This window comes from Onychomys torridus, chromosome 3, assembly GCF_903995425.1.
Source record: "Onychomys torridus chromosome 3, mOncTor1.1, whole genome shotgun sequence".
Classification (NCBI taxonomy): Eukaryota; Metazoa; Chordata; class Mammalia; order Rodentia; family Cricetidae; genus Onychomys; species Onychomys torridus.
The window spans coordinates 27981420-28002310 of NC_050445.1; the positions used below are offsets into that span (position 1 = coordinate 27981420).

General features: G+C 44.1%; 1 protein-coding gene across 1 annotated transcript in view; it reads left to right on the forward strand.

The window, feature by feature from the left end:
* Positions 1–20891, forward strand: part of LOC118579492 (TRPM8 channel-associated factor 1-like) — a 40932-nt gene that overhangs the window by 15876 nt on the left and 4165 nt on the right. Inside the window, 8 exon segments of the mRNA XM_036180778.1 lie at positions 9759–10392; positions 14329–15106; positions 15108–15324; positions 15587–15684; positions 16213–16426; positions 16731–16970; positions 17770–18107; positions 19519–19769. Of these exon segments, the coding sequence (XP_036036671.1) occupies positions 9773–10392; positions 14329–15106; positions 15108–15324; positions 15587–15684; positions 16213–16426; positions 16731–16970; positions 17770–18107; positions 19519–19769 (2756 nt within the window). The 5' untranslated portion in view covers positions 9759–9772.

Consider the following 20891-nt stretch of genomic DNA (forward strand, 5'->3'; position numbering starts at 1 on the left):
GACAAAAACCATAAGCAGAACTAGAGGACTTGGGGAGCAGAAATAAGAGAGGGTGTAGAACTTCAGCTTGACTTAGTAATGCACATCCTGTGACACAATGAGAAAGAAGAACCAGCTTATGTGTTGAAGAAGGCGTTGAGGGGACAGAAAGATGGCCCAGTAGTTAAGACTGCTTGCTGATCTTCCAGAGGCCCTGAATTCAGTTCTCAGCATCCACCATGGACAGCTAACAACTACCAGTAATTCCAGCTCTTGAGGGTCCAAATGACCTCTCTGTCCTTCACAGGCATCCGAATGTGTGAGTGCATACACACACTCAATATTAAAATATAATAAAAAATACATCATTTTTTAGAAGGCATTTAGAGATCTATGGAGAAATCAAAAGGCTTAAGAGGGAAACTCATTTGAACATGAAGGAGAAGAGAAAATCCATGGTGTAGAAAACTTGAAAGGTGGTCACTTTTCTACATCTGACAGCTGTTGGTTTTGCTTAGGAATTATTCTAGACACTTCCTTCCTCACTCCACAGCCATTTATCCTTTTTATAAGTCCAGTGGACACCATGTGCATTAGTGACTTTTCTGTTGCTGTTACAAAATACAGTGCAAAGCAACTTAAGGAAGGCCATGTTTTAGTGTACAGTTTGGGGTGATATTTCCTTATGGGGGAAGCCACAGTGGCAGAACCTGAGGCTGCTCCTTACTTTGCCTCAGCAGTCAGGAAGCAGAAAATGGTGAACGTCCGTGCTCAGCCAAATTTCTACTTCTTATGCCGTCCAGGATCCCAGCCTAGGGAATGGAGCCACCCATAGTGGCAGAGTCTTCCCATCTCAGTTCACCTAATCAAGCTAATCCCCTACAGGCATGCCCAGAGGCCCCTCTGCCAGGTGACTCTAGATCTCAGCAAGTTGCCAGTTGATAGCAACTATCACGCTGTGGAACTCCAGCATATGACCTGGGTATAGTGGGGAACTGACAGAAAAATAGAGCACGGTTGTTAACCTATACTTCCTCTAGATTGCAGAATGGTTAAGAAGTCTTAAGTGACATAGTGTATCACTTTTGTGATACTTTAGCCATTGAATCTGCTTTCTCACCAAGATTCAATCTGGGAACTACCTCTTTTACATGGTACCAAGGGAACAGAGACAAGGAAGTTGAAGGCTGGGAAGCTGGAGAATGTTCAGGACCAGCACAGACCTCCTTCAGCCTTTGGGGCCCGCCATGAAAAGGCATAGTGGCTTTCCCTCAGGGTTTGACTCTTGAGATCATAAGCTACATAGACTGATAAGGTTCAAGCAGGACATGGCACAAAGCCAGGCTACAAGGTTGGGTGTTGGATCCCACTCTCATTTATAAAGGAGTCAGGACTAGAAACAAAATTCAAAAAACCTGATACAGGTTTCATGAAGAAGTCACTGCCAGCACTTGAGCAGGAATTTGTAATCTCGTTTTTAATTGATTAGTTTAATTTGTTTTTATTGCAAAATAACACAGGTTATTATTGAAATGTGAATGAGGTACATAAAGAATAAATACTTATAAGTAATCATTACCCAGTTGCACCAGACATGACGATACATGACTGTAATCCCAGTTCTTTGTAGGCAGAGGCAGGAGGCTCAAAAGTTGGAAGCCAGCCAAGGCTACTTAGCAAGACCAAGGAGTGTGTATCAGGGGAACAAAACTAATAAGTAATTCACTTTCTTGTCTGAAGTAATTGATTCTAATACTTTGACATAGTTTTTATATAATTATCATGTTTCTAGTGCAAAATTAGAACTATTTGACTATATTAGATCTTTATTTGAATGATGTATAATAACATGTGGTGAGTATACATATGATAATATTATCTTGAGAAGGGAGACTAAAGAGAGGGAGAGAGAAGAAAGATTGAGATGAAGAGAGAGAAGGGGAGAAAGAGGGGAAGACTGGAACAGGTGAGGAGGGAAAGGAGAGGATTCCAGAGGGCTCTTAACTACTGGTGGGTATGCAGAGTTATCACTCATCCTCTGAAAACAGGTTGTGTGTCTTTTTAACATTAAGACCTATTGCATCTGGGTAGGGTGGGATAGTCTGCAACCCCAGCACTAGGGGGGCAGGAGCGGGTCAATGTGGAACCTGAAGGTAGCCTAGGCTACATAGTGAGAGTCAGTCTTGAAAATCAGCCATTGCTTATCAGGTATTTTAAGTGTGTGTGTGTGTGTGTGTGTGAGAGAGAGAGAGAGAGAGAGAGAGAGAGAGAGAGAGAGAGAGAGAGAGAGAGAGAGAGAGAGAGAGAGAGAGAGAGAGGGAGAGAGAGAGAGACAGAGAGAGACACAGAGAGAGAAAGAGAGAGAGAGAGACAGAGACTTGAGTTTTGGACTCTTCCCATATATTTTTTTACCCTTTATACACATTTCTACAGAAGCAGCGTGCATTTTAATTCTACTGTTTGACGTCCTGACTGTACTGTCAATCCTGACTTCTTGTATCAGAATGGGACTTAGTGAGCATGTCTACAGCCTCCTCCCTTAGCTGGGAATTCTGAGACCTGGACAAGTGATGGGCTATACTTCCTGTCTCTTGGATGCCCTTTACATGGCAGGACCTGAATTCTGGTTATTTGATTTTGTTCCAACTGGTCTCTCTAAATAAACCCTGCCACTGAGCTCACCTGCCCAAAGGACCTTTGATTGGCATTCATATGATTTATATGGGAGAAAAGCTTTTGAAAGGAAATGGAGGAAGGAAGTGGAGTTTGGATGTGCATCACAACCCTTCTTGGATTCAAATGTGTGTGTATGTGTGTATGTATGTATGTATGTATGTATGTATGTATGTATGTATGTATGTATGTATGTATTCCTCAAACACAAAGTACTGAATCTTGGGATGTCTGGATATTTATTTTTGTCAGATAATCACACAGTTTTATTTGTGCCTGGTATTCATTTGAGAACAAGTATTAGCCCATATGTTTAAGCCTTCTATCTGTGACATAGGTATTCATTTATCACCCCCGTCTCGCAGAAAATAAAAGAGGTGTGGAGTGGTTGATTAAATGCACACAGCTGGTGAAGTACAACGCTGAGATCTGAGTCAGACCCACCACTGACAGTCATTCTCTGCATTTTCCTTCCTGGACCTGGCAATGTAACAGCCGGCGTCACCACACAAATAGGACCAGGCAGTTCATAAAGGGAGGTGGTCAGCTGATTGTCAGGAAGGAAAGGCTTCCCACAACAATGCACTTCAACTGTCTATTGTTCTTTTGAAATGTTATTTTGCACTTACCAAAGTCACACACACTGAGATCAGTGTGGTTGTATACCGTGTCCTCTCCTATTCCTCAGACTAAACAGTATTGACAGGAAGAAAGGTCTGTTTCCTTACTCCTCCCCACTACAAAAACGAAAGCATATTCTACAGCCCCTGAAATTCGTGTGTTTCCCAGGGCAATATATCAAGGTCCATCCATCCTAAACTAAACAGGGATTCAGGTTCTGCATAAGCGTTCAGTCAGTCACAGAATGCCCATGCCTTGGTTTGCTCATTCTGGACCCTCCTAATAAATAGACATCACCCACAGTAAGCTTTAATAAAACGGCGGCCATCCACACTGCTAGGATGAGACCTCCTCTAGGTGTCCCTGATCCACCTCAATGCCTTGTCGCCTGAGCCAGCGACACAAAGAAGCGTTGTCTCCTGCCAAGCGCCGCCCCTCGGGCTCCCACTCCAGCCAGGAGGAAGTGGGGAGGAGACTGGCTAGGAACCCCTCCTCTCCTCCTGCTTAAGTCTCCTCCCCGCTCGGCTCCAGGCTTTTGGTGGCTGCTCTGAGACGCCCCGGTACTCTGCCCAGAAGCCGCTGGCCGGCCCGCTTACGCGGCCCTCGAAACGCTAAGACACTTGCCCTGGTGGAATCGCAGGGTGAGTGGCCCGCAGGGACAGCCGGAGGGCCAAGGAGCCTGTGACCCGGCCTGGGGCCCGGGTTGGAGGCGTGCGGGGAGGGAGGTCGGGGCTACTCGGGGGACGCTAGCGAACTGGGAGAGGAACCTGGGTGCTGAGGGTCTGTCTGGGTGTGTCCAGATCTGGCCAGAGGCTCCCTAGTGCTTCCTGCCTGCCTTCTAATGGTGATTTTGCTCTGCTCGGTGGCTGAGCATCCCACACCCTCACCCCATCCTGGACCCCGAGATCTTACTCCCACTGGCCTGTGTCTGACAGTGACGTTTGTGTGCAGCCGCTTTGTGTGGGCGAGTTCCAGACTGGCCCCACCAGCTGTGGCCACATCTAATGCGCAGCTTTAGAGGAGGGGGCTGGGCGTACTTGTCACACAGGTAGCTGGTGATGGAGCACCATTCCATCCTAAGGCTTATTGAGCTTAGACAACAGGGTTGCTAGGACCTAGATCTCTGACCCACTCTGCATTGTTCACAGGGCACTGGAGTGTGGGTGTGTTTAGAGTAGAGGGCAGTCCTTGGTCCAGAGGCCTGGAGAATCCGCAGCCTGAGATTTTCCACTTGGCCGCCCTCCTCCTCTGCTAGCCAAACCTCCCTTCTCCCGCGCCCCCACCCCTCCTCTGACGTCACCCACAAACTCTGAACACTAGCCTTTACAGGGAAGGAAAAGGAGAGAGGGCGGCCTTCGCCAGGCTCCTGCGTAGTTGGGGCTGCTCCGGGTGGTTGGGAAAGATCTTTATCACACAGCGTATTTGACAGAATCCCTCTAGGGCAAGCAGGCCCACAGCTGGGAAGGAGGCAGCACCTGGGATTCTAATGGCAAAGGGCAGGTCTCTCAACTCCTCGGTCAGAATCCACAGTTACCTTGTTCTTAGTTACCCAGTGGGAAAAGTGAACAAACGTGAGCTAGAGGGAGACAGTCCCGTGGGAGCCGTGGAATGCAGGAGTCAGTGTGATAAGGCAGGAATATGGGACGGTAAAAGCCAAGTTTTTAATCTGACTCCTGTGGAGGATGGGATAGCGGGATCCAAGGTGGGGGCTCCAAAGATACGTCTTTGAGGTGCTGATGCTGTTAATCATATCACGTATACGGAAGCCTAACTCTTTAACTATTGTATTATCATTTTATTGCCTATTCTTCTGTATGCATTACACATCCTTGGAGATGTATGAATGAAACAATTTAAGTTAAAATTAAATAAAGATGTAATGGAAATCGTCTCAGATGGAGTGTAAAAAAATAACTGAAGCAGTTTCAATTCTGGTTTAGCAGAATGTGGTGGACATTAGGGAAAATGCCCGATGTATAAGGAAAAAGAAAGAAAGGCTTCTTAGACGAGAAGGGTATGGGAAAGAGAAGACATGGAGAATTGTGTTTTGGATATTAATGCAAGGTCAGGCTAGCCGTTTACTGAGAAGTAGCCCTAGATGTTTCTTTACTCTCAAAGCCATTTTTCAGTCATACATCCATGGAATAGCTACCTAGGGAATGCAAATCATAAAATGCATTCTCTGATCTCACATACTTAAGTCTGTGTTTCAAGATATGAAATCAAACGAAATGCAAGCTGTGAGGGATCCTTTTCCCAAGATGGCCCCACCTCCAATCCCATACATCCTTCATGGGGAAAACGATGTTCGAGTCTAGGGGACTGCTTTATGATAGGATTAGAAAGTCTGCTTTCAAGTTTTGCCTGTGATACGGTTTGCGCTGAAGAAGACAGTAGTAAGTTCAAAGGGACCGTAGTTAGCACAGGGAAGAGAGGATAAGAACTACGGGGGAGCAATTTAAAGGATGAAAATCTATATGAGAAAAACTCTTCACCTCTTCCCTTCCTAATGTGACAAGGCTGCTGTGTTTAATGGTGGCCTCCATGGAGCTCCTCTGAGTATAAAGAAAACCCTGGAACTTAGTAAATACACCACACACATAGTGACTCGAAACTGGCTGTAACTCGAATTCCAGAGACTCCAACTCCTTCTGACCTCTGTTAGCTCCTGCAGGCACATGGTCAACATACATGCTACTCAGACACATACTGTACTGGTTACGGTTACTATTGCTATGATGAAATTCCATGATCAAAAGCAAGTCAGGGAGGGAAGCGTTTATTTGGCTTATACTCCCACATCATAGTCTTATCATTGAAAGAAGTCAGGACAGTAACTCGAGCAGGGCTGGACCCTGGAGGCAGGAGCTGATGCAGAGGCTTTGGAGGGGTGCAGCTTTGCTTACTGGTTTGTTCATCCTGGTTTTTGTTTCATTTTGTTTGTTTTTTAAATAGAACCCAAGACCACAAGGTTGGGGATGATACCACCCACAATGGACTAGACCCTCTCCCATCAATCATTAGTTAAGAAAACGCCCTCCAGCTGCATCTTATGGAGGCATTTTCTCAATTGAGGTTCCTTCCTTTCGGATGACTCTAGCTTGTGTCAAGTGGCACGAAACTAGTCAGCACACATATATATATACACGTAAAATAGATAACTATTTTAAAAGGGCTGTACTTCAGCTCTGCATTTCCTGTATTGGGATCCTAGATTCGTCATTTACCTACCAATGTGATATCAAGCAAGTGACACATTCTCTGACCACTCAAAACATTCGGGGTTTCCTTCCCCAGAAACTGTGCTGTGGGGATGATGATAATATATGGCTTGTAAGTTTGTCAGAATTAAATAAATTCAATAAATTATGTGTCACAATATGAGAAAGCTGATGAGTGTGTTGCCATGCCTGTCATTACCACAGTTGCTACTCTTGTTATCATCGTGTTAGCCACAGAAAATTGGTTCAAAGTCTACACAGGGGCTTGAAATCCTCACCAAAAGTGTTATCTAGGTCATTCTAAGTAGATGCCAAATAGATGTCGCTCATGTACACACAAACTAGCTAAGAATGACTGATGAGATAGAAGTATGAATATGAATTCTCTTCTCAGAGTATGTGACTGTTGGTTTTGTTTGTTTGTTTTTGTTTTTCGAGACAGGGTTTTTCTCTGTGTAGCTTTGTGCCTTTCCTGCAACTCACTTGGAAGCCCAGGCTGGCCTCGAACTCACAGAGATCCACCTACCTCTGCCTCCCGAGTGCTGGGATTAAAGGCATGCGCCACCTACACTGTGGAAAGCATTGGCCAAGACAGTAGAGTCTGACGGGCATCTCTTGAGGGAATGTGTATGAGTGTGAGGAGATATACAATAGGACATCATTGGGGTACAATGGAGCATTTAGGGAGATATGTGGAAATTGATTAAGTACATGATTGAGTTTCAGACCTTGAACCCACATTACATGAAAATGATCCTAGGAAACTCCCTTGTCTTTGATCTATGTCCATTCATTCCTGAGTTTCACTTACTGGTGTCCATTTGTAGTTTTGTGGGGCATTCAGGATCCATGGACATATATCTTTAAATCTGCCACTCTTATTACAAGGGAGTATGGATGGGTCAATTAATTATCTTCATGTTCTCCTTCATCTTCCTTCATCTTCCCCATCTTCTCTACTCTGTATTTTCCTCCTCTTAGTTCATTCTTTAATAATCTTAATTATATTTCTTATTGCCTGACTCATGGCATTATTTTTTTCATACCAAATGTCTCAAATTTCCTCCTCTGTGTACATTTTAACTTAGAAAAGTAGAGTTCCCAGGGACAGAAAGGTAGAGGTGGGGTTGCGAGAGGCGAAGACAGAGAGGGAGTTGGAAATGGAAGCAGAGCCTGACCTAGGTAATAGTTTGAGGGAGGAGGGGAGGAGAAAGAGAATCTGTCCTGTTCTTAAAACATGAGGAGGGAGACTATCCTGGTAATAGCTTGAAGGAGGGAGAAGGGCATCGACAATAAACTTTCAGGAACAGTCTCCCTACCAAATGGAAGGTCACACTGGGGAAGGGAGTCAGGTTCTCTCCAGTGGACACAGGTGAAGCTCTGTGGATTGCTCTTCAAGGACAAAATATTATTAGAGTACTTTCAGAAGAATAAAGGTATAAACAGACCCGAGAGACTTGGAAACCAGATTCCTTCAGTCCAGACATGAATTACTAAAGAACCAAATTGGGTTAATCGCAGTGTGCTGGCAGAATGTCAGCAAAGACATTGACAGGGCTTGTGGCCAAATGGAAATGGGATAAAATAGGAAGAGTGGACACACTAGGACTCTGCACAGTGTGCTGCTGTCCTGGTTATTTGTGGGCTCCAGGAAGGGACAAGCTTCTTCCTAACCAGCCCTTAACTCTTTGTATCCTTTAGATATTCTGTAAAGTGGGTAAAAAGTTAATGCTGGTATTTAACAGCTAAAGGCATCTGGCTGATATAATTTTACTTAGAGAAGCTCTTCTTTTCTGTGAGGGAAGATTTTCTTTTTTTCACAGGCACAGTCTCAAGACTGCCCTTGAATTTAGTGACATAGACCACCACTGTATCAGTTCCCAGAGACAGCCATATTACATGACAACAAGTAGGATGGCTTAACATAATAGGATTTTATTTTCTCACAGTTTGCCTCTACCTCCTGAGTGCTGAGATTTCAGAAATGTACCACCACATACAACTTCAAATTTAAGGCTTCTGTTAATTAGTGACATGCTACATACAGATGATCACTGCAGTTTTTCAGCAGGGGCTTGAGATACCTGGGACAGAGGTCTTCCCATCCATGGCTGTGGAAGTTAAAGCACACAGGCCAAGGACTTTTCCAGTGGTCCAGAGAGATATGTAAAAATACATGTCATTGTCATTATTACCCAAGGTTAGCATTAACCTTAACATTCAATGCAAAATTGGAGAACTATGCACTCACCGTGGATAAACACTAAGTCTGGTGGTTGCAATATCCAACAACAGGTGTTCTAAAGGCTCCAAACTGAGCTTAGTAAGATCAGCGAGGAATCGAAGATGGATGGGAGTAGTGTGAGAGCAGAGCAGTCTGCACCACTGCACCAGTTCTCAGAGACTTCCACAGCAAATGATTACAATTAGAGTGGCTTAAAATGATGATATTTTATTTCCTCAAAATCCTAGAGCAGTGGTTCTTAAGCTGTGGGTCATGACTCCTTGGGAGTCAAATGACCCTTTCATAGGGGTTACATATCAAATGTCCTGCATATCAGAGATTTACATTATAATTCATAACAGTAGTAAATTTGCAGTTATGAAGTAGCAGTGAAATAATTTTATGGTTGGGTTCACTACAACATGAGGAACTCTTTTAAAGGACTGTAGCATTAGGAAGGTTGAGAGCTACTGTTCTAGAGGGTTAGAATTGTAGTGCCCAGGCTAGAGTGGTGCTGATTCCTTCTGAAGTTTCAGAGGTAGAATTTGTTCCTTGCTTCTCTTATAGCTTCTGGGTTTTGCCAGCAATACTTGGTATTCCTCAGTCTTCAGACACATCTTATCTTTATCTCCATCTTCTGATAGAAATCTACCCTATGTTTCAATCTCTCAATTTCCAATTTCCAAGTCCAGCATGATTCCTGTTAAATAGGTAGCACCTCCAGACCCTACTTTCAAAATAAGTCAATTCATAGATAACAGAGGGTTAGGAATTCAAACTACCATCTTTGGGAGACACAATTCTACCATCACCCCTCCTTTCTGTGCTGTTTCCTTCTGTGAATGAATAGAATCTTACTTTCTCTAAGTTTTACCATGGGGATGGACTAAATGCGTGGATACTAAGCCTTGAGTTATTTCAATGTCGGTATTATCACATGGTAAGGTCATTGCCACAGCTGGTGGAATAAATACCTTGCTTGGTTTTTGATTGCTTAGCCATTCTTCACCAAACTGAATCTTTGCTCTTTTTCTCTGCAGAAACCAACAAAACCATGGCGACTCCTTCTGCTGCCTTTGAGGCCCTTATGACTGGAGTGACAAGTTGGGATATTCCTGAGGATGCTGTCCCATGTGAACTGCTTCTTATTGGAGAGGCTTCATTTCCTGTGATGGTGAATGACGTGGGCCAGGTCCTCATTGCTGCCTCTTCCTATGGCAGAGGTCGCATGGTGGTAGTAGCTCATGAGGACTACTTGGTGGAAAGCCAGCTCTTTGTCTTTCTTGTCAATGCTGTGGGATGGCTTCGTTCCTCCTCTGAGTCTGCGATTGGTGTACACTCATCCTTGGCACCATTGGTGAAAATCCTTGAGAGCTGTGGGATAGACTCAACAATCGAGCCCGAAGTGAATGCCTCCCTGGGAGTTTACTGCATTGATGCCTACAGTGAAAGCATGACTGATAAGCTGGTCCAGTTTGTGAAACGCGGAGGGGGCTTGCTCATAGGAGGCCAAGCCTGGGATTGGGCTAACCAGGGTGAAGGTGAAAGAGTTCTGTTCACATTTCCTGGGAATCTGGTGACCAGTGTGGCTGGTGTGTACTTCACTGACAACAAGGCAGACACAAGTCTCTATAAAGTTTCTAAGAAGATGCCTAAGATCCCCGTATTAGTTAGGTGAGTATCTTACTGTAGTGGGAAGTTGGCCTCATATTAAAATGCAGGTATGATTCCATCTTCAGCTTCCTTCCAGACCAATAGAAAAGAATTTGAAACTCAGACATGTATTTGCCACAGTCTGCTAGATTTTTTTTTTTTTTAAATACTCTGAGGCCCAGGATGGACAAAGGTCTCGTTGACACTGCCTCCCCACACCAATCCATCTAGCTCTTTGAGGAGAAGAATTCCTATTGATTCTGATATTCCTCAGCACTTAGCTTAATTAAAATACTGTTGAGCACAAAAATTGGCATGATTTGTGCAGGGAGATCTCCTTACTGTGAAAACAAAAATACTAGAAAAAGAAAACCATACAACAACTCCATGGGCCAAAGTCTGGAGGGCTCTGAAGTATTTTGAAATGGTTACATGGGGTTAGGATGGAAACAGGAAGTTGTTGGTTAGGAAGCTGATTTGAAAAGAGACAGTACAGTTATACATACTAGGCTTTCAAAGAGGACTTTTATCTCTGGGGTCAAATGATCATCTGAGAATGGAGAGGACGACGCTGGTACAGAGGCAAGCTTTACTGAAGGTTCTAGAGAGTCTATCACAGTTGATTTTTATGCACAAACAGCATTGTATATACAACAGATTAATAAGCACTAAGCATACATTCATTAGATGTGTAATTCGATTGAGGAATGAGGGGTATTCAAAGCTGCAGTCCTCTCAAAAAGCAGAAACTGTACACTAGGCCACTTCGCATTATACATAAAATCCTTAGCTTTCTCAGAACAAATAACCCTGTTATTTCTGACTGATGGGAACAAAGTGAATTGCATTGGGTGAGGAAGAAACAATGAGGCCTTTAGAAGGATGAAAAGTAAGTGAAATTAATAAATCTTCATGATAAATTAACCAGACAGACTATGTACTCTCTATTTTTGGAAAGAAGTCACCTTGTCTCATCTTAACCCCAAATTGGGGCTTCTCCAAGGAATTCAAACTCTTTTTTTGTTCATTTACCCATTGTTTATTCCAGAGATTATTGAATATTGTCTCAGATATTATCTTAGGACTGAGTTACAAAGGTCTGAGCACAAATGGCATGGAAGTATCTCAAATGACAATATCTGGAAGACATTTGAAAAGCCAAGTAACTGTGTAGCAAGACATTATGCATTGTAGTGCAGAAGAATCTAGAAATGGATCTAAGGCTAGTAACTGTACATGGTGCCCTTAGGATGTCCTTCTGACTCTTTCCACCTAGAAGGAGAGTGGCTAAGTACACCCTATGGGTTCCCCTTTTAGACATCATTCCCCTCACATCTTCTGGTTAGTGCTATCCTTGTGTGCTCCCAAAGTCATCAGGCATGCATAGAAATGAATGTTGGACAACTGATCATAGTCTGCATACCCAAATGCTCTCAACACATTTGCTTAAATACTACATTAAAACTTGAATTAGCCAACTTTCAAGTGGATGTTATATGTGTCCCTTCCATCCTGAATATTAGTGAAATGATATTGGCCACAGGAGAATCTTTTGACTTTCAGATTACTGTAAGAGGTTTCCGAATTTTTAAATTTGAAAACAAACATTAGCTTGTCTCCCCCAAGTGACTTAGAAAACATCAGGGCAGGTATAGATAAATATTTGCAAGAAGGATCTGCAAATCCTCGGAGGATGTTGATAGTTATGTGCTGACTATATATAGAATAGAGTAAATCAATACAATCTATACTTGTTCGATTGAAAAACATCAGCAAAGTGATAACCACTAGATAAACTGATCATGACACCAAGAGAGAATTAAAAATTTTAAGAACGGAAGGAGTATCATTAACATGGGTCTACTGATATTAAAAGCGTAATAAGGGAACTGATACAATCTATGCCAGCAAATTATTCAACACAGATGAAATAGACTTCTTGATAGACACAAATTATGAAGCTAAACATAAGAAAAGAGACAATGTATATTAAAATAAATTAAACACAAGCAGTGTTTTCAACGTGCAGTTCTGGAACAACTAGACACCCTAATGGAAAAGGTGAACTCTGATCCCTAACATAGTTCATATAATACTCAAAAGCAGGTCTGGACCCAGGTATAAAAGAGAAACTGAAAAACTTCTACATGATAACACAGAAAAAAAAAAAAAAAGACAAGCAAAACAACAAGAAAAACACTTGCAACCTTGCCTTGGGCAGAGATTGCCTGTGGACGACACTGCACAAGACCACAAAGTGGAAGGATTGGTAGCGTCTCATCCATCTCCTTCCTAAATATTGCCCAAAAGAAATGAAGTCATATCCTCACCAAATCTTCACACAGCAAATTATGTTCTCATCACTGAGCACACTGAGACTTCCTTCTTACCTTGGCTACTGTGAAATGCTGCAAGAACGTGAGAGTCTCTGACCTTATTTGCTGTGGCTACATTCTCAATGGAGGATTAGCGAGGTCGTGCGGTAGTTCTATTTTAGTTTTTCAAGGACTCTCCAACCCTGTTTACATTGCTGCCAACAATGTGCAAGAGTTCCTCCTTCTTCCCATCTTCATCAGACTTGATATCTTTTGGCAGTTTGATAATACTCATTCTATTAGATGGGGAGAGGCTCCTCACTGTGGATTTGATTTCATTTCCTTGGTGAGCAGTGACGGCAAGCACCTTTTTGTAGACCTGTTGACCATCTGTATGTTGTGATGTGTAGTGATCTTGTCCATTGTAGAGTTCACTGAAGTTCTGGGCTGATCATTACTGATTCCTATGATGTATTTTCCCAAACAAATGTTAATCCTGGCCTTTTGTTTCTCCATTTTTTTCTTACTCATATGCATTCCAGATTCTTGTGTTCCCATAGATTTCTGATTCTTCTGGTTCCATCTATGTTGTGATCTCTGTAAATACCCCCTCTCCCAGTATGCTGATTGTGCCCTGTACAAGATCGGGTGATATTACTAGTTTATCTTTATTTTAGTAACTTCTGTCCCATCTCAGAATCGTCTGTGAAAGAGAAGTAAAATCAGAGCCAGGAGAGCTGGTTCATCATTTTTGTAGCTAATGATTCAAGGAAGGAGAGGGCCAGCCTGCAACAAGACCCCAGTTTCCCTGCAAATTTTCCCGAGCTGTGTACAGCACAGGAACTGAAAATCCATTGTCTATCTGACATCCCTTTTGTATCACCTCTATGCTGACTCTTGACACATGAGTACCATAGCTTGACACATAACAGAAGAGACAGATTCAATTCTGGAATTGCAAGAGTGTAGAGGTCGTCCTAAGCATCAGGGCTCAATCTCACTTTGGAGTTTATAGGGGGCCTGAGGTCCTCATGGTGGGAGGAGTTGGGTAATGCATAGGAAAATCACTGGTTATGAGCAAAACGCCATAGCACACAGCACCCCTATTGGGCGAGCTACGGACAGGTGGAGTTCTGGATGTGGTACTCCCTCCCACTAAGGGACCACAGGTCTCAGGAGAGTTGAGACTAATGACTGCCTCTTACTCCATCTTCAGAGATACTGACTATTCACTGGCACCACTAACTCTGCTTTTCACAGACTCTTCTCCTATCAAATTAGTGGTGTGAAATGTATAAACAAGACCCATTCATTATAAGGCTAAAAACATGATGCCTAACCTAATTCTTTGGGTACTGGAAGACATAGATGGAATAAGCATGAACTTAAGTTAGTATCAGATTTTCTATGCAGTTTCTGTTGAAGAATTTGTGACTTGAAAATGAGCATAACAGAGTTAATGGTAACATCTTGTGTCTCCTTTCCAACAAATTTTCATCTGCTCTCTTCTCCCAAATCTTCTACAACATCTAAAAATACCAATATTAGTCAAAGTAGTAGTGTTCTTGTGTCACAGGCAGTGTTCAAGGAACTGTATGCAGAGTGGTCCCTTTAATCAGGAGTGTATGTGTGTCTTTTGCAGTTGTGAAGATGACCTCTCAGAAGACAGAAGTGAACTTCTACGTGGCATCTCGGAGCTGGACATCACCAACTCGGACTGTTTCCCATCCCAGCTACTAGTGCATGGGGCTTTGGCTTTCCCCTTAGGGCTAGATACTTACCATGGGTGTGTGATAGCGGCTGCCCGCTATGGCCGGGGCCGAGTGGTTGTAACTGGTCATAAGGTATTATTCACTGTGGGTAAACTTGGCCCATTTCTGCTCAATGCTGTCCGTTGGCTGGATGGGGGCCGCAAAGGCAAGATTGTGGTGCAGACAGAGCTAAGAACACTCAGTGGTCTGCTTGCAGTAGGTGGTATAGACACCAGCATTGAGCCCCAGCTGACCAGTGATGCAAGTGTCTATTGCTTTGAACCCACGAGTGACGTGGGGGTTAAGGAGCTGCAGGAGTTTGTAGCAGAGGGTGGTGGGCTGTTCGTTGGAGCCCAAGCCTGGTGGTGGGCCTTTAAGAACCCAGGAGTGTCCCCTCTAGCTCGCTTCCCAGGAAACCTGCTCCTCAACCCTTTTGGCATCAGTATCACAAGCCAAAGCCTCAACCCAGGCCCATTCCGCACCCCTAAATCGGGAGTAAGGACCTATCACTTCCGCTCGACCCTGGCAGAGTTCGAGGTGATAATGGGCAGGAAGAGAGGGAATGTGGAGAAGGGCTGGCTAGCCAAGCTGGGACCAGATGGGGCAGCTTTCCTGCAGATTCCTGCAGAGGAGATCCCTGCTTACATGTCTGTGCACCGACTCCTTCGGAAAGCTGCTGAGCCGCTATCGGCTCCCAGTGGCAACCCGAGAGAACCCAGTTATCAATGACTGTTGTAGGGGGGCCATGCTTTCCCTGGCCACAGGTCTGGCCCACTCTGGAAGTGACCTCTCGCTACTAGTCCCAGAAATTGAAGATATGTACAGCAGCCTCTATCTGCGCCCCTCAGAGTCTCCCATCACCGTGGATGTCAACTGCACCAATCGAGGTATGGCAGGAGGATGGAAGCTTAGTTTTATGTGCATCAACAAAACGGGGACATGAGATTGCTGTGGTGTTGGTAAGTTTGGTCACCTGCAGAGGGTCATTGCTCTCCTTCACTGTCTTTCTCTTCAAGAAGACAGGGTTTGGGTATTGAGCAGTGTTTGGAATCATCAGCACTGAGGCGGGGAAATGGATGGTTGGCTTCATGGGGTCTGTACAACACTGTATGATGCAGAGATAAAAGTGCCCTTCCTGTGCTTTGGCAGGCACACGATACTGCTGGATGAGCACTGGACTCTACATACCCGGAAGGCAAATCATAGAGGTCTCCTTGCCTGAAGATGCTGCCTCTGCTGATTTGAAGGTAAGGCCACTCCCCATCTCACCACATGATGCAGAATCCAAATGTTCTTGCTGTCTCAGTTGGCATTGTATGGGGTCAGCATAATGCCCTACTGGTAATTCAGGGCAGTTTTTAAATACTTTTTTCTTCTTAATAATGAGGAAACTGTGTTTTGATATATAACAAAATATATCAATGTGACACATTTTGGAGCCCAGGACTCTGTATCATCTTGCCTCAGAATACCAATCTCTGCTCTTAAAATTTGTTCTTTTGACTTATATCATAGAGTGGGGACTAAGAGACCTCAATGGAAGGTTCCCTGACATTCTATAGGTAGTCGGTGGATATTAGTTTACTTTCTGTCTCATAGCTTAGTACATATGGACTCAAGAAATGCTCTGATTTCATGACTATCATACATGATATCATCAATGGTACATGGGGTCATAGCCTAATGCCCCTTCCTGAGTTTGCCTCCTATTTTCTTTTCTACCACCACCACCCCCAACACTCCATGTGACTGTGAGAGTGATTTCTCTGCTCTAGATACAAATCGGCTGTCATACTGATGACCTGACCAGGGCCAGCAAGTTGTTCCGAGGCCCTCTTGTGATTAACAGATGTTGCTTAGACAAGCCCATGAAATCAATCACCTGCCTCTGGGGTGGTCTCCTTTATATCATCGTGCCTCAGCATAGCAAATTGGGGTCTGTGCCCATCACAGTGAAGGGGGCTGTCCGTGCTCCATACTACAAGCTAGGTAAGTGAGCACTACAAGGTGCACAGTGAGAGGTGGGAGATGCGGAGAATGAAGAAGTTTCTGGGGCTATTTAGTACAGGGGACAGGGGTAGACCAGTGGAGGGAGGTGGGTGGTTTCTTATGTTCTACTTTGATGCCAAGAAAAAAATCAAATTATACCCATAGGGGCTTCCAAGAAGGGTGGAGAAAAGGGATGTTGCTGGTTTTCATCTTGGGATTCTCATCTGGGGCCCAAGTTGTAAGTATGTTTTTACTTAAGGGATTTGGAAAAGGACAGTTCAAAGTCTATTGCCTCTCTTCATAGGGGAAACAACCAAGGAAGAATGGAAGAGGCGTCTCCAGGAACATCCTGGTCCATGGGGAGAGCTGGCCACCAACAACCTCATCCTGACTGTGCCAACTGCAAATCTTCGAGCTCTGGAGAATCCTGAGTCCCTGCTTCGCCTCTGGGATGAGGTGATGCAGGCTGTGGCGAGGCTGGGTGGCGAGCCCTTCCCTTTGCGTCTGCCACAGAGGATTGTGGCTGATGTGCAGATCTCAGTCGGTGTGTATTCTGAGTGATGCTCACTTCCCCAAGTACTTTCCTTCTTTCCACAGCCTTGAAGGCGCAGAGAGTAAAAATGTTTTTGCTAGCAAGACATATAGATATATTTCATATGGCTTAAATGGAAAGGGGAGAAATTACATCAAGATAAATAGTAGCTTAAGTTAGCATGTCAAGAAATGTCATCAAAGAATTCAAGAGATGTCACCTGAGCTTTGTGAGGTTCCCCTCAGGGAATCTTAAGAAGTGGGAAAATACAGTAGAAGGCCTTGACCACGTTGAGAGTACTGGAAGACTCTGAACAAAGAGCTATTTGAAAATGAAGCAAGGAGCCTAAACGAAGGGGGTGGGTACAAACAAGGAAGCCCCATGGAAATTTCTCTAGACCCTCATTTTTACATTGCATAAATAAATCCTGTAATATGGTGTTAATATAGGTAATCCCATATTGAGGAGTGAGGCAGAGGCATCTTCAAAGAATCTGAGAATGGGTTACACAGTCTCCCATGGGTACCACCACCTCCCTGCCCCATAAAATAAGATACTCCAATAACAGCATAAATGGGCCTCAGCAACCTATACTCCCCCAGGGCTCAAGTCAGAAGAAAGATGCAAATGTCACTGCAAAATGAGCAGAGAGAAAACTTGGGAGTATCTGGGCTGGGATGACCTCTTGAAGCAGTAGGGTATTAGAGGGAGCCTGGGGCTACTGTGTGTTTTGGAAAAGAAACAGTTCCAAGATCGATTTCATGATGAGGTGGGAGGATTCTGACCTTACCTCTTTCTTTTGCATCTCCAGGCTGGATGCATGCAGGGTACCCCATCATGTGCCATCTGGAGTCAGTGCAAGAGCTCATCAATGAGAAGCTCATCAGGACCAAGGGACTGTGGGGCCCTGTGCATGAGCTGGGCCGCAACCAGCAGAGGCAGGAGTGGGAGTTCCCGCCACACACTACTGAAGCCACCTGCAACCTGTGGTGTGTCTACGTACATGAAACAGTGTTGGGCATACCTCGAAGCCGTGCCAATATTGCCCTGTGGCCCCCTGTTCGGGAAAAGAGAGTCCGAATCTACCTGAGCAAGGGGCCCAATATAAAGAACTGGACTGCCTGGACTGCATTGGAAACATACTTACAGGTACTGGGAAAGACTGGGAGGTGGTAAGACAAGTGGGGCCACCAAGCCCACATGGTTAATTCATAAGCTAGTGACTCGGAAGATTACCTACTCCATCTGCTTCCCACATTCAGCCACAGATCACGTAGTGATGCCTCTCAGTGCAGTCCTTTGTATGACCCTACAAAGTGCACAGCCCTGCACTGACATCAAAATGTCAAACACACCTCCAGAGAGAGGCACAGAGAACATAGCACTGAGAAATCTGAAATCTGGTTGAGGCACACAGAGTACTACAAACACAATTTACTCAATGTGGCTTTAAAGCCAGGCATACCAATGATTGAAGCCAACCTTTCCTACTTCATAGCTATCAGGCCACCCTCCTCACACATTCTTTGATGGGTTATGACCCAAGTTTCCCTTAGATGAGTACACTTCTTCCTTGCTATGGTTTAGCCTTGCCGCAGATTCCACTGTATATAGGCAGTCCAGGACTCCTCTCTGCCTTGGGTCTGGAGGTTCACCTTGCCTTTGAACTGTCTTTCTATGCCCCAGTTTTCAGCCCCAGTGCCCAGATCAGTCCCTAGATCACTTTGGGGGGTGATATCATGTTGGATTCAAGCCCAGCTTGATTTATTCTGGTTCTTCCACCTGTTCAAATCTTTTACTGTCGATGCTCACTGCTACTTTCTCCTCATGTGAGCTACTTGGCTCATCCATGAAGTAAAAACAGGTTAGTTATAATAACTACCAAGGGGCCCTTAGCTCCAAAACCCTGTGACCATAGATAGCATGGTCTCATTCCAAAGTCTCATGAAGGTTACTTTTAAACAGGCCCTATGACTGTCAAGCATGGGTGTTTTCCAATAGTTGTAGAGGATGATGACTTCTAACACTTCTAATGAGCCGAGCTCATTCTTTGTTACAATTATCTAGACTGTATAGACTTCTACCTGACTCACTTTCTTCTTCAAAGGCCATTTTTAGTGGCCTTGTGAATTAGTATTAGGATGAATGAGGGTTGTGGGGATTTCTAAGTTATTGGAATTTCACCTTGCAACAATGAAAGATAATGAGGATTATTCCACCCTGCCCAGTGTTAAATCCCTGTGTTCTTATCACATTATTCTTTTCATGGTCTCATGAGTAGATGAACAGTGACAGTGGAGGGAAGCACTGATCATTGGAGCTGCTTTGACAGCTGCCACACACTGAGGGTCGTCTGCCAAGTGATGTGCTATCCTTGACACTTTTCTTAAGATTAGTAAATGACAGAGGAGGGCATGAGGCCAGCACACAAAGTAGTCAGTGGTGGATGCAAAGCTAATTAACATTTAGGAGACTGAACTGACTAACTTCACTTGTGTGTGTTGGGGGCCTTCTTTTGGTAGATTGGATGTCTCACCTACTTGGAACTTTCCTTTCCCAGCTCCAAGAGGCCTTTGGTTGGGAGCCGTTTATTCGCCTCTTCACTGAGTACAGAAGCCAGAACAACACACCTACTGATAATGTCGACAAAATGAATCTGTGGGTGAAGATGTTCTCCCAGCAAGTGCAGAAGAATCTGGCTCCGTTCTTTGAGTCCTGGGCCTGGCCCATCCACAAGGAAGTGGCTACCAGCCTAGCCTATCTGCCTGAGTGGAAGGAAAATATAATGAAACTGTACCTCCTCACACAGATGTAAGGAGTGCCCATCGAGGTGGCAGGTAGAGAGGTTTGGGGAGGTAGGCAGAGGTGGGGGTATATTCCTCTACCTCTGTCTTCTAAAGTTCTGGCTTTGTCTTCTTAATTCATTGCTCCTGTGTCTTATTCCTGACTTCTGTCTCTAGGAAGTGGGTTAAGAACACGATACAAAGTGAAGCCAGAATCTCGTAGGAACAAGGCCTGTGTTTATGAGCTCTACCCCTTTGCTTCTCGGTTGTCAGGTACCCTCCTGACCCTGCCCATTGCTGGGAGCTTGGGCATTTGTTTCTATGCTGGACCTTGGTCTGTCTTGATGAACCATGGAAGACAATTCTTCCCTTGGCCTCCTTGTCTTCGGGATAGTTGCAAAAGTCTGTCTCTTGGAGTGGTCATGGAGTGTCTGACTCACGGTTTTAAAGAAGCTTGAACCATATATGAACCATATATGGTGCCTGAAAACTAAAGGGTTGCTTCATTTCATGATGATCCATTCTCTTTCACAGCTCAGAGGTTAACAACCCTTTTTCTTAGTAGACTCCCTGTACTCAAACTCAAGGCCTTTTATCGACCGTTTCTATGTTACTGACAAGATCCTTGACTTGTCCATGGCTCTATGATCTCATTCTATAAAATGGGATCTATTGCATCTGGTTATTGAGGGAACTGAGTTTTACAATGCCTCTAAAGTGATTATAGCAGTAAGAGGCTATTGAGGAAATGTCATCTGGCATTTATTTCCTAATTAACCCAAGATTACTCTAGAGCCAGACTTCACTTTTAGGTGGTATTAACAGATGCTATCATAGCCTTTTAATTTTCTAAACTGATACATGAAAATATAAAACCTGCATATATCAACAAGATACCATGTGATGTCTAATATATGAATACATTTTTGTACCTCAGTTGAGTATAACACATCTGTCTACTCGAGCGTCTGTCATTTCTTCAAAATCATTTATAGTTGTTTTTTTTTTTTTTCTCGGAGCTGAGGATCGAACCCAGGGCCTTAGCTCTACCACTGAGCTAAATTCCCAACCTAGTTTTTTTTTGTTGTTGTTTTTGTTTTTTGATAAACAGTACATAACTGTTACTGCAGGCCAGAGAGAGGGCTCAGTG